The 18,184-nt window shown below is 46.6% G+C and overlaps 5 protein-coding genes across 5 annotated transcripts; 4 read left to right on the top strand and 1 right to left on the bottom strand.

Moving 5' to 3' along the window:
* Positions 1-683: 683 nt before the first annotated feature.
* On the top strand, positions 684-4,220 carry F4813DRAFT_395465 (uncharacterized protein; the record flags this gene model as incomplete). The annotated part of the gene is made up of 8 exons (XM_049247699.1): positions 684-1,031; positions 1,098-1,690; positions 1,741-1,834; positions 1,889-1,971; positions 2,023-2,865; positions 2,962-3,381; positions 3,414-3,421; positions 3,510-4,220. 8 exons carry the CDS (start codon positions 684-686, stop codon positions 3,995-3,997), a joined length of 2,877 nt encoding a protein of 958 aa, XP_049100991.1. The 3' UTR covers positions 3,998-4,220.
* A 135-nt stretch (positions 4,221-4,355) lies between these two features.
* On the bottom strand, positions 4,356-5,566 carry F4813DRAFT_355474 (ERG2 and sigma1 receptor-like protein). Its single transcript, XM_049242871.1, has 3 exons — positions 5,507-5,566; positions 4,992-5,446; positions 4,356-4,891 (listed from the first exon to the last, which is right to left on the bottom strand). Exons 2-3 carry the CDS (start codon positions 5,314-5,316, stop codon positions 4,527-4,529), a joined length of 690 nt encoding a protein of 229 aa, XP_049100990.1. The 5' UTR covers positions 5,317-5,446; positions 5,507-5,566; the 3' UTR covers positions 4,356-4,526.
* A 227-nt stretch (positions 5,567-5,793) lies between these two features.
* On the top strand, positions 5,794-6,556 carry F4813DRAFT_388282 (uncharacterized protein; the record flags this gene model as incomplete). The annotated part of the gene is made up of 2 exons (XM_049246683.1): positions 5,794-6,294; positions 6,386-6,556. The coding sequence occupies 2 exons, from the start codon at positions 5,794-5,796 to the stop codon at positions 6,554-6,556; spliced, it is 672 nt and encodes a 223-aa protein (XP_049100989.1).
* Positions 6,557-7,830: 1,274 nt separating this feature from the next.
* On the top strand, positions 7,831-8,875 carry F4813DRAFT_36451 (uncharacterized protein). The gene has a single exon (XM_049243822.1). The coding sequence runs from the start codon at positions 8,060-8,062 to the stop codon at positions 8,792-8,794; it is 735 nt and encodes a 244-aa protein (XP_049100988.1). The 5' UTR covers positions 7,831-8,059; the 3' UTR covers positions 8,795-8,875.
* A 1,268-nt stretch (positions 8,876-10,143) lies between these two features.
* Positions 10,144-12,680, top strand: F4813DRAFT_355466 (cytochrome P450). The gene is made up of 3 exons (XM_049242869.1): positions 10,144-10,724; positions 10,864-10,949; positions 11,006-12,680. The coding sequence occupies exons 1-3, from the start codon at positions 10,472-10,474 to the stop codon at positions 12,251-12,253; spliced, it is 1,587 nt and encodes a 528-aa protein (XP_049100987.1). The 5' UTR covers positions 10,144-10,471; the 3' UTR covers positions 12,254-12,680.
* The last annotated feature ends 5,504 nt before the right edge of the window (positions 12,681-18,184 follow it).

Below are 18,184 nucleotides of genomic sequence, written 5' to 3'. Positions count from 1 at the left end.
CCGCTCATCTCATGGCTGCATGGGCTGTTTTGTGCATTCAGGATTCAGGGGCAAGAGTCCGTCAACTGCGGAAAATTGCAAGATTGCAAGATTTCAACAGTTTTGATTGGGACGATGTTTTTGGCCTACAAGTCTCGATCCTGCATAGACTAAATGAATGGCGCCTGCTTAGCGAGTGGAGATTTCAGTGCTGCTATGCTTCAAGTACCGTACCGTATGTACATACACGTGTAACATGGAATGGCCAGTTTCACAAGGTAGGTACGAAGTACATACCGAAACTAACTACCTAACCTAAAATGTCTCACGTGAACACCCGTGTGCTATGTCGCGTTGCACACACATATGTATCCACATATGTATCCTTCATTCCGAATCAAGCGCCATAAGGTTTGTGCTTGTAAGTGCCTGCACAATTCAATGTTGGTGTCTTTGTGACCCTTTGAACAATCTGCAATCGACAAAACTAAGAACGTCAGGCATCATAAGGACTTTCCTTCTTACACGTCAGAAACAATGCACTTTCTGCTACCTATGAATATGAGCGTATAATTATGAACATGATTATGAAGGTCGACTATTTCTTTCCGTAGTTATATTTCATCGCGCGAGGAGCCATATTCTTTTTTGCACATTTGCATTTTTGCAATTTGTCTCTTTATATGCAAATTATTGCGGTTGCAATGCCCTTCCCGTACAAATATATATGCGATCTGCTCCAACAACTTGAAAATGAGTCTCGCAAGAACGAGCATAGACAGACTCCTGCAAGGAGCATAATCGAAACGTGGTTTCGTGAGCATCGTTCGAGTCTCGATGCACCCGAAAATGATCCAAGCGCCATATTGTCCACTTTACTACCAGAAAGAAGGACAGACAGAGTCTACCTTATCCAAGCTGCAAGGCTTGAAAGTATATTTGGTAAAGCCTTGCTTCTAGGAGCCTCGCGATTACAAGAACTCCGAAGATATAGGACTCCTGGTCTGGGTGTAGACCTTGCTGATTGTATTGAAGGTATCTTAAAACGTACGGTAGGATACCCTTCCCAGTTAATGATAGCAACCCAACCCAATATTCAAGTCGCTAACACCCCAAAGCCTAATGATACACAAGATTGCAGTGGACTCACAGTAGAAGAGATCGATGACACTCTAAACTGCATTGCAGCAGCCTGTCGATTCAGCTCGCCTTCAGTTAGAGCTTCGCGTAGGACTCAAGACTCTAGAGACCAGGATCGATCTCTGGTCACCATTTACAGGCAACTCAGTCCGCGCGATGCAAAATGGGTTACAAGGCTAGTATTAAAGAACTACCAGCCGGTAGTTATAGATGAACGTCTCATATTTCGTTGCTATAACGATCTCCTACCTCAGCTGATGAAGGTGAGGGATGATTTTACTATAGCCACTACCTTCTTACGGCAGATCAGTCAGCCATCATGCGACCAAAACGCCATTGTCAGTATGCTGAAACCAGCTATCGGGACGAAAGTTGGTCGGCAAACATGGCTCAAAGGGAGAAGTATCAAGCATTGTCTAGATATGGGTAAATCCCGGGATATGAGTTGCGAGCAGAAGATTGATGGGGAGTACTGTCAAATACACATCGATCTCCGCAAACGTTGTTCTCCTATCCAGATATTTTCCAAGAGCGGGAAAGATAGCACCCAGGATCGAATTGGCCTTCAACAGTAAGCCATTGTCCAATCCCCTTTCTTGCCGCTTTATTAACTAAGCATAGGGTCATACGAGATTCGTTGAAACTTGGAACATCAGACTGCCCCCTTAAAACCGGGTGTATTCTCGAGGGGGAAATGGTAGTATACAGTACTCAAGTATTATTAAGATGCCCTTTGACTTTGAGAAGTGGACGCTGACCGGAACGATAGGACAATAAGACATTGCCATTCCATAAAATTCGCAAGCACGTTTCACGCTCTGGTTCCTTTATAGGGACTAGCTATGACTCTCAGTATGGCATGGCGCTTCAATAGTTCGATACCCTTAGCTAAACTTGAAATAGGCCTCACGATTACGAGCATTTGATGATAGTATATTTCGACGTACTGCTGATCGACGATGAATCGTTACTAGGAGTACGACAGTTCGAGCGCTTCAGACGTTTGAGTGATCTCGTTACTTGTCGGAAGGGCTGTGCTGAGCTAGTACCCCGTGAGACGATATCTTTTGGTCGGCCATCTGCTGCGTCAAGGCTACGTGAAGCTTTTGCGAAATGCATCGTAGCTCGAGGTGAAGGCCTTGTCCTGAAGCCCGATGAACCGTACTTCAACTTTAGCACAGCACAAAAGTCATTCAGCTGCTGCAATATTAAATTAAAGAAAGAATACGTCCAAGGTTGGGGAGACGTCGGAGACTTTTCGGTAATTGGTGCCTCTTATGATGCAGCAAAAGTAAAAGAATATAAGAAGCCCAACATTAAATGGACTCATTTCTTTATTGGGTGTCTAGACAACAAGGAGAAAGCACGAGCAGGAATTGAAAAGCCTCGATTTATAGTTACTAACGTCGTCGAGCTTTCCGAGGCCCTTTTATGGACGGTTATGACTCAATGTTTTCCATCCCCGATCCCGTTCGACTCGAATGAGTCTATAATCCTGGACTTTAAACTAGGGAGGGTAGACAAGCGACCGGATGATATATTCTTAGAGCCGTTAGTGTTCGACATGCGTTGTTTCTCCTTCAACAAATCACCAAACACGACTTTCTGGAGCATGAGGTTCCCATCGGTCTCCAAAATACACCATGATAGATCATACTTGGATACTATTAGTTTTACGGAACTCCAAGAGTTGGCCTCAAATTCAACAGAAATACCAGAGCTTGAAGATAGTCAGGAGATGCGCAAGTGGATATCAGCATTAGAAAAGGCAGACCCAGGAGGGATTGCTGTGGATGTCATCAGCTAGCAGAGCAATGGAACTGAACCGAGAGCACCTCCAAGGCCATCCTCCGATGAGACTAGTCAAGAAAAGGAGCCCCGAAGCATATCGATTCAGGAATCTTGTAAACGAGTACACTCCCGTGAACAGCGCCTCTTATCTTGTTGTGATACAGTAGAGACAAGCAGGCACCTAATAGCCTCTCCAAAGCCACCAGTTACTGAAGGTGAAGAGCATTGTACCACTACTGATGTTTCTCAGAAATCTCCAATGCATGGAGGGCGTAAAAGGAGACCTACTTCAGATGCAGCAATGACTCCAAAAAGGCCACGACTATCCCCAAATGCATCCTCTCGGCAGTCACAGTCAACGGATAGTCCCAATGAACCACCATCAAATACTCCAAGGAACAGGCAGCCACTTAGCCAGATCGATACTAACCCATCCCTCGGAAATCGCATGACAAGTTCGCAAACCCAAGTGTTAGAAAAATCTCTATCTAACTCGCCAGCAGCTCAACTAGTAATGTCGCCGATTAATAATAATAATAATAATAACGGTTCAGCTGTACGTTCTCCTGATGAACCGCCCACCATCTCCAACGTCGAAGTAACTACTAGTCTTACACAGGACAAACGTTCGTCAGGGAAGTGCTTGGCACATAGACATTGCTCTCTCGTCAAGGAGAAATGTGTGCTTGCCAACCGCTCTATTCTACTGTCGCCGTGTATCGCGCAGTATGCATGGGTGACCGATAATCTATTACGGGGCCATGGGGTGGATACCTTCCTAACGGATCCCAAGATGTGGTCGCAGGAACCTACGCCCAGCTTTGCATATAAATGGGATGCCTCGCTAGGAAAGACACGAAAGTCCCGAGTTCGCAAGATCTGTCTCGTCGAATCAAGACGGGTAGATGCCACATCATCCTTTGTTAAAAGCATAGGAGAAGCTGGCTTGAAGAAAAAGAACGGAGAACGCGAGTGGGTGGGCGTTTATGACTGGAGGATATTAGAGGATATCTCGGGTTTAGAGTCTGGGACGACCAAACTAGAAGGAGTAGATCTGTGGAGGAAACACTACGTGGCGATTGCATAGGGCGATAGAACTGGTATTATAGGGGCATTTCATTGTGAAGGCGTTTTATCATAAAGCTACGCGTTGCACTTTAGTTACCAAGTATTACACCGGAAAGGAGTACTGCGTTTAGGAGAGCATTGCTTGGGTTTTATGAGATGTAGAATGAAATATCATTCGGAATAGACGTCTTCTCGGGTTCTTAGAAGACATGGACCTGGTATGCCAACGAAACAGACACAGGGGCTTTATTTGTCTAAATTTGATTGGTTAACATTCTTAAACGTTCAAAATCCGAACTAGTTATGCGAAAATGTTATAACTAGGTAGTTAGAGTTTTTAATATGGCATTCATTACGATATATGTGCTGAATCGGTGTTTGGGGGGGTAGAGTTGTATTATCATTATGGGACACGATACATTTTTAGAATATATCGTTTTCTAGCTTTCTATAGTACTAGGTAAATAGCAGGCTTGCAGAAACAAAGCTCTCCGTACAACTCTGGAATAGCTCGTAACAGAATCCGGATTAGCCGGAAATGCCCCCATCTAGATCTTCCCAACTAAGAGGTTCCTGATCACTTCCCGACCGGTGATGACTACGGTGCGGTACATAGTCGGTATGTCTAGAGTGCTAGACACACCGTCGGCGAAGCCGAAGAACAGCATAGGCGGGATCCAACCACGGGCGTACTCGAGCGCGAAGCAGCTCTCGGGCATCTTGTATTGCTTGGCGTCGCCGCGGCGCATGTGGTGCACGCTGCCAGCTGGGTAGACTTCGCGCTCGAACTTGCCGGGTACGAATGCCCACTGCTCGCCCGTTAGGATGTGGAAGTAGTCGTCCGCTGTGTGTCGTCCCGAGTGGCCCTCCGTGCCGGCCGCGGTACCAAAGATAATTAGGTACTCGGTGATGCCTGAAGAGGAGTTAATATTGAGAGGTCAATGGTTGAAGAGCGAAGAGCGAAGAGCGAAGAGCGACGAGAACTAGAAATTAGTAGTCGAAAAATTACTTACTGGAGTGGATAAGGTACATAGCACCCATGGCACCGCCGGCATTGTTAAACATCCATTCCTCAGTGACGTTCCACTTAGGGTTGACGTGCTCCGGGTGGTTCTGGTATAGCTCGGCGACGATATAGTCTACGATCTTAGCGGTATCGTTGCCATGAGCCTGGATGCCGCGCGAGGCTACGTCTTGCAGCTCTTCTAGGTTGAAGATGTAGAAGTTCTCGAGGTTGCGTTCGAGGAGGTAGACAATCGGTGTGAATATGCCGACTAACACACCGATTATAGTGAGCAACCTGGCGAAACCGCCTGGAGTTGAGGTATTAGGCGCCATTGCTATGCAATTCAAGGACGGGAAGACACAGAGAACGACAAGACAAACAGAAAACAAAACAACAGCACGCCGACTTTAATACAAAGGTAGACGTCAAGCTCCTACGACTTATCTCGGAAATTTAACGAAGCTAAAAAGAAAAAAAAGATTAAAATGTAATTTATAATAGAAATTTTTGATAGGTACGTACCTATTAAAATAGGGGTCTAAGCTCAGCTCAAAAGTGGATCACGGTAAACCGGACTGCCGGGATCGCACCATCTCAGGAAACACAACGGATGCGTACCGGCATCGTATTCGTACTTTTAATCTCTTATCTAAAGTTTTATCGGCTCACAAGTGCATCTCGGAGCAGAGCCAGTCCGTCTTGTAACCCGCTTCCATCGCCAATCACACCGACGACATTTCTTAACCCGCGCTCCAATTCGAATTTCCGATCCAACCCAACATAGGTATCCCACTGCTGTGCCGCGAAAGATGACGCAGGCAGTTGCGGTTGCGGTTCCTGGGCAGCTTCTTGGCCCTGCGGATAAGTACTCCGCGGGCGCCGGGACGCATATCCACGAGGCGAACTTGTACTCGTCGCTGCTGGGCACAGTCGCTGTCGCGCAGCCTGAGAAGGTGCCTGGGCCTGCGAAGAGGTTGACGAGGATTACAGCGTTGGCGGCGGGCAATAATGGCAGCAACAATAACAGCGGCGGCGGCAGCAGCAGCAATACCCTACCCACGATCTCAGTCTCGCGCTCAGGTGTTTCGGAGAAGCGCGAGGTCCTACCCGAAGTCGGTAACGTGGTACTATGCCGCGTAACGCGCATCACGCCGAAGCACGCATCGGTTGCGATCCTCGTCGTCGGCGACACGGTACTCGAGGCCGAGTGGCAGGGCTTGGTCCGGGTGCAGGATGTCCGAGCTACGGAGAAGGACAGGGTCAAGATATACGAGAGCTTCCGGCCGGGCGATATCGTGAGGGCGCAGGTGGTAAGTGCATGCACACATATACATACCTATATATATCAACAGGTTGGATGAGAAGAGCCTATGTCGGCTAACACATTGCGGCGAATACTAGATCTCACTCGGCGACCAGGCTAATTATTACCTCTCGACCGCGAGCAACGAACTCGGCGTCATCATGGCTACGAGCGAAGCTGGGAACCCGATGTTTCCCGTCAGCTGGAAGGAGTATAAAGACCCGGAGACTGGCCTTGGCGAGCCCCGGAAGGTCGCAAAGCCGTTTTGAGCTTCGTGACTACTTTATTACGGTCCCAAGGTTAAGAACGGTCTTATACCACCAGGCACTTCGAGCTGGCTTATGGCCTAGAAACTACCGAAGTGTCCCTTATGGATTTTGCTCCAATTCAAATATCAATCTGGTGTACTCGGATTGTTTTAATAGGCGTTTAAAAGTTACAATCTGCGACTGGAAGATATCACTGTGGCGACGCTCTGATGGATACCTATATGGAGGATTATAAGATGGTATATCTCTAGTTCTTCGACTCGAGAGAAATTTAACGTCTGTTCGAGCGTATCGAGCTAGACCGGGTATGAGTCTCGGTATGTTAACCTACTCCTAAGCTAGGTAGGTATATATATGCAGTGGCATACTGTCTCAACCGCCAGACCGTCTATCGTGAGTATTACACTAGCACCAGCCACGATATAAGCTGCATGTATACACACAAGTACCTTACCAACGAGTCTGATAGCTTACAAGATAAAAACCCAGAGACTTGGAAATAGGAGACAGTCATATGAAACTCGATTCTTTGTGTCGAATAAAAATGGGTTGTCCTTACGAAATATTGCAACGCTTAACGGACGTGGGTATGAACCCTTATTTTGAATATGAACGATGGGTTGCCGTTTGAAGATGTTTCATAGGGCTTGTTGTTCCTCCACAACGTCACGGCCCAATACGCCTTTGCATAGGTACTTAAATCAGCTGCGCCACTAATGCGCAGTGTAAATACCAATGAAGTATTTGAGACTTTATTAGAAGAAGGAAAATATTTAAATCGAGTCGAGAAAATATTGCAAAAAGTTGTTTGGAAAATTCAAAGCAATTAACCTTAGGTACTATTAAGGACATGACAAAAGGATTCAAGACAATATACGCGTATAAAGTACCCACTTACCAAAAATACACGCGTAGATACCTAAGGTACGTGCAAGACGAATATAGCAAGGCGCAGCCAGCATTGCTACTGCAGGGTCCAGTCGTATGTATGTACAAACCCGGCCCCGCCACCACAAATAACTTGGCGTCTTATAGGTTAGGCTAGGTTGTTACCAGCCTTATTCTTGTTCCTGCCCGCAGTATTCCGTACTAGATTCCGTATTCCGTATCCCGCATACCTGATCTTGTACCTAATCTTGTTGACTGCGACCCGATAACAAGGGCAATTACACGTAAACATTCAATAATAAAAACACTTAACCTAGGAAAAAGGACCCCGAGAAATTCAACCGTACCATCAATTGAAAATCAACTTAAATCCAAGCCGCTTCATTCATTAACCTAGTGACTCACACCTTTTTACCTTTTACCCCTCGTACAACATCGATACCTATATCACTAGGTTAGATATATCACTACACTTCAAGCCCGAGCAAACGCACTTCGCCATATCTGCCGCACTTCGGAACAAACACCACACCACACCACACCACACTAACAGCGACTTCTCTAACGAAGCGAACCTTTTTACCCGGCTTAAATCTCACATTAACCGCGGCCGACATGGCCACAATGACAGTGACTCTCCCACCGATATCCATATCCAACACCATGACAGCCACCAGCACCAGCACCAGCACCACCACGTCCTGCTGCCCAAACTGCGGGCTTTCCCTGCCCCCCGCCTCCGAAGCGCAAACAGCCCTCCTCCAAGCGCAAAAACATATCGAAGACCTGGAGGCCCAGGTGCGCCTGCTCAACCAGAAAGCCACGGCGGCAGTAGACCGCTGGGCCGACTACGAAGACGAGCTCACGCGCCTGCGCGCCGCGTCCACGACGTCCGTCGCAACCACCACCACCATGATCAGCAACAGCCCGCGCTCGTCGTTCCTGCCGACGGGCGCGGCGGCGCGCATAAGCCAGCTGCTCGCGCCGCGCAAGTCGGTGCCGAACCTAGCAGCGGCGCGGGGCTCGGTGCCGGTGCCGGTGCCGGTGCCGGCGCTGCCCAAGCCCCCCAACGGAGACGAGCTGCTGGAGGCGCTGTCGCGGGAGCGGGCGCTGCGGGCCAAGGCGGAGGGCAAGCTGCAGGATACTAGTCGGGAGGTGGAGGAGCTGAGCGCGACGCTGTTCGAGCAGGCGAACGAGATGGTGGCGAGCGAGCGGAGGGCGCGCGCGAAGCTGGAGGAACGGGTCTCGGTGCTGGAGCGCAGGGATGTGGAGAAGAGGGATCGGTTGGATAGGTTGGAGGGTGCGATGGGGAGGTTGGAGAGGGTGAGGGCGCTGTTGGACGAGCGGTAGGGTAGGGGGCCCCGGGGGAGCTGGCGGAAGGGATATGGTAATCGGTTACGAGTCACGGATCACGGATCACGAGTCACGGGGTACGAATTTCCTAGTTGCATGAGGGTACAGCTAGGCGTACGGATAGGGATACCAGGAGGTAATCATGGTCTGTCTTCTAACTTCATAGGGTGAGGAGGGGAGTTTTGGTAGCCTCGTCATGATATGATTTGATTTGTATCTGGGCGGTGGTTTTATCCTGTGCCGTTGTTCGGGGGCTCGCGGGGGAATCATAGGATGTATAACAACAACAAGAACAACAACAAAAGGATTGGTCTATTGCATTTTGCATCTAGGGCTTGGGGAGGTAAAAAAGGAAAAGGCATGGTTCGAGGCTTAGGTTAGGTTAGGTAGGTAATTAGGTATTTAGGCTGTACAGTTTTTAGTAATGAGGCGGGTAGATATCTACCTGAAGCCCTTGCTTCGTTTAAAATCGTCTGTTTCTCGCTTAGTGCGGAAACGTACCTAGGTAGGTAGTTATTGTGATAAATAGGAAAGAGGATGTGGTCTGATAAATATGATTACAGTCTCTATCCTACCTATCCTACTCTATGTTAATGAACACTTTTAGAAGTAGTATATTAATAACTCAACTAACTACAACTTGAGGTTTCTCTTAACTAAGGGGACTAAGGGGAGCTTATTGCCTTAGGAGATAGCTTCTCTTACGTATGATCCCGGAATGTGGTAATATCTTCGTTATGTCAATACTACTAGGTTGCATTGTATGTAAATTGAAGAAATATCAATTATAATTGTCATGTGTTTAGAAGAAGTGGAACGACGTTGTAGTTACATGCTTTTTCCCCAGCGAGAGTATAAGTTATTATAATAGTATGCGTCCCACTTTCTAAACTTCACCTGTTAGTTACTTGAACTTACATGTATGTAGTCTTCTTTCTTTCTTTCCTTAGGCATTTTTAATACATCTAACATACATGTATGTATCCATCTATTTCCTTCAATATTAACTACGTCTTTTAAAAACCACTAGCTATGAAACTTACTTAATCGTTAAACATTTCTTCATCTATCCGACCTAAATGATGGCAACTATCGATCATACATTCTTTCATGTAGGGTTGCACGGCACTGATACAAATCACTGTTTTTCATATTTACCTACCTATTAAGAACAATACTACATGTATGTCAGGTAGTTCAGCAGTATGCGGGACCGCCTTGTACTCCATGACAAGTGACAAGTGACAAGTGACAAGTCCTAACCTCCCTTGCTTTTACTTCACATTTCAAAATGCGCGCCTCACGCCTTTGTGGCAATATTCTTATACACCTCGGATGGCCTTGCCATTTTTGTAGTTTAACAATGCAAGACCTATACGCTGATTCTTGTATTGATTTTGCATGGTTGGATATATTAGTCGAAGATTGTACGGTCGCATGCGCGCATCCCGGATACATAGGTAAAAAGAGTTAAAAACAAGATTTTTATAAAATGATTTTCAATATGTGTATGTGAGAGGTTAGCTAGCTAGTTGATTAAATGGTTATGTTGTATACGTTTGTACAAAGGTCTTATAAAATTTAGCAGAGTCTCCTATCTTTCCCCCATCACTCTCGTCTTATAGTTTTCTTATTTCTTATATCAGGTTAAGTAGGTAGTTATATGATCTAACTATGGCATTAGAAGAAATATCAAGTAGCCCAGCGATAGTTGTACCAGTGCTTCTTGTTGCTATCTTTGTATATGGGATATTTGGGTCATCACGACTTCCTGACCTTCCTATCGTTGGTGCGAAACCTGGTGAATGGTTCCCGCTCATGAGGGCCAGGTGGCGGAACCGAAGGGACACGAAGACGGCTATATTGTTTGCGTACAGCAACTACCGCCACCAAACCTGTATATTGCCTGTCGCTGGCATAAATGACCGTAAGTTCAATTAAAATACCCCCTTTTCCCATTTCGTCTTGTAGCCAGCCCGCCTCGAAAACGAGAGCTTTCTACTTGGGCTAAATGGGGGCCGTTGCTCTTAAGATGAAGAAACCAGCACTGATTGTCACCCCTATAGATGTGCTTTTGCCTGCTAGCGAGTTCAGATGGCTTATCCGCCAGCCTGAATCTGAAGTCAACTACTGCGTGGAGGAAGAAGACCAAGTATAAGCACTTTGTATATGATAGCCAAAATACACCAGTACTAAGTATATGTCTAGCTTAATCATGTCTTGTTTCGAAATCAGCGCCTCCTATATACCTTCATTCGGAATCGGCTCACTCCCACGGTCCTGACTAAGGAAATTTATAACCTATTCCCAGCCCTGCTTGACGAGATACGGTACACTGTCGATAGCCTCTTAGGAATAGACACTGAGAATTTCCACGAGATTTGTGTGCATAACATGGTACATAAAGTCTCATGCCAGGTAATGAATCGTGCCTTTGTTGGTCAATCCTTAAGCCGCAATGCCGAATTCCACAACGCAGCTATCGCGTACGTAGCAAATATACCGACGGTCGTAAAACTGATACGCTTCACATGGAGGCCACTCCGGACGCTTGTCGCATTGTTTCTCGCCTTACCGACCCGCATCCGTATGTGGAGGATTTATGATATTCTAGGCCCAGAAATAGAACGGCGGTTAACGGCACTCGAAGTAAGCAGCGTCGACCCTGAGCTCAAGGCTACAGAGAACGATTTCTTGCAGCGTATGGTCGATGATACGAAGCTGTCTAGTGACCCGCACCGCTTTAAATTCGATATGCTGTTCGGTAATATTTTGGGCTTCAACGTGTCCGCGATGAGTACGGTATCAGGCACTATGATGCACGCGATCGTCGACCTTGCACATTCCAAGGACGAGTACCTTGATGAGCTACGCGTCGAGATCGCATCCGTGATAGCGAAACGCGGCGGCAGATTCGACAAGCAGGCGCTGGCATCCATGGTAAAGCTCGATAGCACGATGCGCGAGTCGCAGCGCATGAACACGATTTTGACGGTTTCTGTTCCCCGCTTTGTGGTCAAGAAAGGGGGCATCGAGACGCCGTCAGGCATTCGCGTTCCGCAAGGCGCAGCCGTGGCCGTCCCGACGTACGCGATGATGCACGATGCCGCCATATATCCGGACCCCTATACCTTCAAGCCGTTCCGGTTCGCAGGGGAGCCCGCCGCGCCTGATTGGGGAGACGGCAATATCAATACTCAAGGATCGCTGCCGCAGGCTTGGGTTAAGGGGAGCCCCGAATATGTGGGATTCGGGTACGGGCCCCACGCATGTCCGGGACGTCATATCGCGGCCGCCGGGGTGAAGTTGACGATGGCGTATATCATCGCTCATTACGACTTCGATATACAAGGCAGACGGCCGAAGAACAACTGGTCCGGGACTGTCCGATTGGGGCCGCAAAGGACGACGGTCCGGATTAGGAGGAGGAAGGAGAAGGATATTAGTTTTACTTGATAATAAGCCACAAATAAAACTGACTATTATCGGTGGTATATGGATGGATACATCAACCGCGGGTGAATATAGCTTGGAAAATTGACTATTGAACTCACCTCTGGGCTTTTCTTCTTCCTTATCAATTTCTTTTCGGTTTGGCTATAGTGGACTGAGGATAGATATTCGAAGTGATGGTACGAATCATACGTAGGTGGAAGATAAAGGGGTGGTGGGATAGGCAAGATGGGCTTATAAGAGCCTCTTTACTATTGGTCGTTATTATACTGAACGTGTTGAGGGTAGTTGCTGAGGTTATTGACAGGTTCTGCAAGGCTGATAAATTAACTAGTATTTGCCACTCCTTTAAATTACTTGTAGCCTTACCATTTAGTTAACAATTATTACAGTCTCGCCTATTGCTATTAGTGTCGAATTTAGCTTCTCATAAGCTATGGAGTGTCTGCTTACAGACACGTCAATATATTGAAATTCGTAGTATAGTACAAAGATCGATACTGATTACCCCCTATATCCACAAGTTGCTACATACTTAGGGAAAATAAACCATAACTGACTACGTAGAATACTCTTTCACATCACAATAATCTATATCTGCAAAGGCCTACGCTATCTTAAACTGTCTGGTTGATAGTTACTAACATCCTAGACAGCGACTTAAATATGCCACTAGTGTCAGGATTCTAGATGAGACATCTAGAGCAAAGGACATGTTCAGCATGTATAAACACAGACTCTCCTAGTTAGGTTAGAGTTCCTTGCGGAACAACAAAGTTGTTTCCACGCTGCTTAATTCCACTTTGTGACAGCCAGCAGGACATTCTTCCATTCATAATTAATACTTCAATTCCAAAATGGCTATTGTGAAGCGGTTACCGAGAGGATGGGCTAGAAATAATTCTTCGGGAAGGGGTTCATAGGACTTGTTATCGCCCTGCCAGGTTCAAAGCACAAGGTCAACTTGTCGTGTTTTGAAATGTGGCAGAATGTTGGGAGATCTGGATTTCTGACATTCTTTTGCCATTTGTTTTCATTTATCGCTTCTTCTTTTCCCCCTCTTTTCCCCTTTTCTTTTCTTTCTTTGCCTTCTATTTCTCCCCTGTGTTACTTTCACCTTCGTTACGAGCTTGATGTTTGGAGCTTGCTCGTACTTAGAGTTAATATCCTGTGGTTTATTAGATTCGCAGCCAAATGTCCGGAATAATTCTTTGTAGGTAGTTGAGACGTAACGAAGCTATCGATATGTGATTTCTATAGATATTTTGGGATTATGGCCTTATAAGTTCTGGGGGTAGACAATCCCGAGCTGACCACGTAAGTAGATTGAAGATTGAAGTAGCTTTAGCTTCGAATATTTACTGTACCGTATGCGAGAGATAGAATCCGAGGTTGTCCTTCGCTTGGTTGTGATATCGTGTTTTCTACCTCTCCACACAAATTCATCTATAAGTTAGACAAAAATAGGTACCCTGTGTCGTACGTGTGCTAGCAGAAAGCAACGTTGTGATGGGGATTTCGGTATTTGCGCTCGACTCACAAAGTGCTACCTAGGTACCTATATACGGATCTCCGTTCTTTTGGTATACCTATGCACCACATCCATCACGTCTACGTATGATATTTGTTTGCTTCCGAGCGTAGTGTAACGATACACGGCAGAAAGTAACCGAGTATAGCAGGAAATGTTGGGGCGAAAGCTGAACGGGGGACTCGGCCAAGGCTTAGTTGAGCAGCTCCGTAGCTTAGTGTAGGGGACGGGCGGATAATGCTACGCCACTATGTCTGTATGTGTGTTGTTGGAATCGTTCCATGGTTTTTCTCGAAGCAAACTGCTAGGTTAGCCGTGTACATGAGACGACGGTAGGGATACTTCGAAGTGTGGGTAGACGAAGGGGATCTGTTCGGCCTAGGTAAGTCTACATTCGCTAGTGTAGTTGCATTGCTACAGAGCTGGACTGTCTTGACGCAGGAACTGTTACCGTTTCTAGAAAACAACCTGTTACGGCAGGGAGCGACATGCGTCGAGGATAGGGAGTCAGTTTCTCGATACCCTTAACGCAGCAAAACAGTGCTGTAACCACGTAGTCCTGGTTAAGTGCTTCAAATCCTTAAAGAACAGGGTAAAGAAGAAGATTCATCGATGAATTCTGGAGAGACACGTTTTGGATTCCCCAGAGTACCATAGTTTGGTTAGAGCGTATCCCTGATATCTCCCCGCCCGCCCTTGGGGGATGAAGTACGGTACCAAAAGCGGACAATACTCGATGACTTCAGAGCAGCCAAGACCCCTCAAGCCACAATCTTTTAGCTTGGGCATTAGGTTAAGCGTTAAGGGAAACAAACCAACCGAGACCGTTCCCAGGATTTTAGTAAGATCAACAACGATTCGTTCCCCCCATCTCTATCCGCCCTTCCAGCCGCAACCCCAAGGGTTCCAGCTTATACTCACTTTCTACCGGTGGCTGCAGTGCTATGTAGCAAGAACGGGCTATTTCCCTACCAACGGATGCATATATTCTCCATTACGGTTTAGGGGGGTCCTCGGAGCGGAGCCTGCCTGCTTGAATTGACAGGGGCCGTTGGCGCAATGGGGCTAGCGAATACGAGATTCTGGTCACCACCAAAGATCGCGGGAGGCTGGGGGTTGGACAAGCAGGTAACAAGCGTCAAAATAGATCTGTAGTACGGGAAACTATAATATTTATCTGCTGTGTTAAGAAATTTGATTAAATTGAGTATAATGTTGACTATGGAATGTGTTTCTCGCCCCCCTATTTTGATTTAGTATTTGACTCAGGAGGTACTTACTGGGTCCGACGACAAGCCAATGGATTTTATAAGACGCAGTAGAAGCTATCTGGCTTGTCCACATATGCATTGCCTATCTGCAGGCGAGGTGCGGCATCACATTGGTAGTGTCCTTATGGTGACAAGGATGGATCATGCAGTTTGTACATACGTGATAGCTTGTACCTACCGTTAACCAGAGCGAACGGTACTTGGCCCATTATTCATCAGCCGTGGGGAGGTGGTCACAACTAGTTGATCCATCGAGACAACTACTGCTTCCTACTAACCGTCGTTAGCTCCTCGTCCCATCTTCTTCCGGCAACTTGCAAAGACGGCGGTATCTATCCCTATATGGTAGGTATCAACTCGAGTGGACGTGGTAGAGTGGAAGCTATACAACTCTAGGCTTGAAGATAGGCTATGTAAAAGCTTTGGTCTCGAAAGTCGAAGTCGAAGTCGATCTAGCCTGTCTTAAAGGGGGAGGAGAGAAATGCGGATGTTGATAGCATCATAGATCGACCCCTGAGCAAGCATGGGTTCACTTCAGATAGGAGACGGAGGATATCTTGGGCACTAATCATCGTGCCATAGCGGCCTCTGGATAGTCATGATTAGGTTGACGTGAGAGGCGCGCGTAGATATGTGATCGCAGAAACACTACTGCACGGACGGATTGTTGTAGCCATTTCAAGATCTAGTAAGGGCCGTCATGGATGGTGATTGTTCACAGTGTCTAAAAAAGAGCCTATGCCGTCTTGAAAATTGGGTATTCATGCAGCATTCTAGCTAGAACCGCGTACTCAGCTGGTTCAGAGGAAAAATGCCGCAGGACTGAGCTGTGTAGCAATAGCAACAGTAGATCGATCCTACGTCTCCCTTATTCCCTACTTAAGTATTGGCGGGCTAGATAGACGAGAATGTACTTCCTGAATGAGACATTGACCGTCGCCCAATGGGCATCTTGGCTAAAGTTCAATGTAAGGACACACAGTCCATCAAGGTCTGGAACTATGCATCTGCGTAAGTACTATACATCGCTCACAGTGAAGACGCTAGCCGTGGCTTGCTTCGACGACGGAGAGAAACTTGTTTACACCGAGGATATTATCGGCACAAAAGATATCGTAGCACGGTTATACCCGACGAGGCGTTTCCGCCACGGTAACGAGTCGTGGGCGGCTCCGAAAGTCCAGACGCCGAAACGGCGGGATCTTGAAAGAACCTGGGCCCTTCCCGCCCGTTCTCTAAACTTCCGCCACCTCGAGATCACGGCGAAACACATGATATCACAAGCTCGTGGTCTTCCGACGGCGTCCGAGATTTAGAACGCAATCCATGTGACGTAATAAGCCACTACCAAGCATAATAGCATTCGACAATTGCTATTGCGCGCTGGACTAGCGGCGTGGCGATTTGTGGAAAGTCGTTCGAGTGTAACGTCTCATAGGGCTGCATAACCCCTCCCCTCCTCTTACACCTATGAGGTAGGTATGTATGTATGTACATACATAGTGGTCTAATGATGTTTTGTTGATGCTGTGACATACATACATAATGGGACGACAACTCACCTAGGTAACATGAATGAATGGGATGGCGTTCCGAGCTAAGCTGGAATGCGCCTCCTTTCTACCTAATCAGCGGTAATGCGAAAATAAATAAATAGAAGGTAATCTAAGAATAGATAGCCTCGTAGTAAAACCTCGTATAACGCGGCTGACCCCCGGCCATCGCGCCTAATTGGTCGCTTACATAGTTTAGTATAGCTTTATTATGACCATCTGATAACGCCGGCGTCCAGCCTAATTAGGGTCCGGCCGCTTAGCTTAGTCTTGCTCAGCCTCCCAAAACCGGTTGAGAAAATGCTATAATGCTGTTGAGGCTTGTGAGTAGTAGAAATCTAGAATGAAGAGTAGTGTAAGACATACATACCTTAGGTAGGTTAGGATGTCCGGGCCGCTCAAGGGTAAGAAGGGTACGAAAGGTACGAAGGGTACGAAGGGTACGAAAGGTAAAAAGGGTAAGAAGGGTAAGCAAAAAGTCCAAGACTAACCGTTTGAGACATGACGCGGCTCGTCCCGACTCCAATGACGACGTTACATTTCTAGGTTAGAGCTAAATGTTAACCGAGTTTAGGGGACTGGGCTAAGGCCGAGGATGTTTCGCCATTGTCATGGAATTTTTGTCATGGAATTTACTCGGATCGCTTCCGAGTATGCGATACATAGAGGTACTTCGGATTTAGTTAGGATTTAGGTATAGCAAAACCACCATAAACACTAATTGATAGAAATCATAGTCCAAAAATAAGAATACACAAAAACGTTATTTGGTATTAGAAGCACCGCGTTTCCTTGTATTAAAATTAATATTAGTTATCCGCGAGTGGCCGAAACTACGCTGCCATCTGCGAGCACCCAAGTTAGACCAGACGGTCAGCTTGTTGCTGCAAGTATTAACCCTCATGTCTTCCAAGCCATGGAGCAACTAGCGATAACTATATGCTCCTGTATCGAACCTTCAGTTCGCACGCCTCCTCCGATACCGAATTCGCTTCGGTATCGATCCAATTAGAATAACGCCATTAACTCCAAATATTTCCATTTCGCAACAGCTCCATGGCCTCCGTTGCTACTATGCCGCTCTTGGATCTTCAGCATCCGCTCCTGAACCCCATTGTGATCTTCTCTATTCCACAATAAAAAAAAACAAAAAACAAAAAACATCCAAGAAAAGAATATCAAAAACAAGCAATTAACGCCGTCCCAATGCATGTGACAGACCGCCCGTGAGGTCGTCGGATTTTTGTGCCCGGATGAAGAGGTGTAAACAGTCGCTATGCAATTTGGTTGAGGCTAATGTGTGGGGGTATCCTATCGATTTAAAAGCAATGCGTTTCTTAAGGGAGCGGCTGAGATTCTATGTCAGTTGTATAGAAATCGTCGTGAGTCGTAGGGAATGTAAATGGTCGGTCTATATAATGCGGTATCTTGCGAAAGGAGTGTCTATTTTGGGGTATCTTCGGTAGTATCATAAGGAGTGTCGTAAAGCTTGTTCATTATGCAATATGTATTATGCGTTTCGTGTGACATTAAGGATCGTGGGTATCATTGTGTCGATGTAGACATGTATATGTGTATC

This window comes from Daldinia decipiens, assembly GCF_022478715.1.
Source record: "Daldinia decipiens strain CBS 113046 unplaced genomic scaffold F4813scaffold_11, whole genome shotgun sequence".
Lineage (NCBI taxonomy): Eukaryota > Fungi > Ascomycota > Sordariomycetes > Xylariales > Hypoxylaceae > Daldinia > Daldinia decipiens.
Note: the sequence above shows the minus strand (reverse complement) of the source record. Positions and strands in the feature narration are given on the sequence as shown.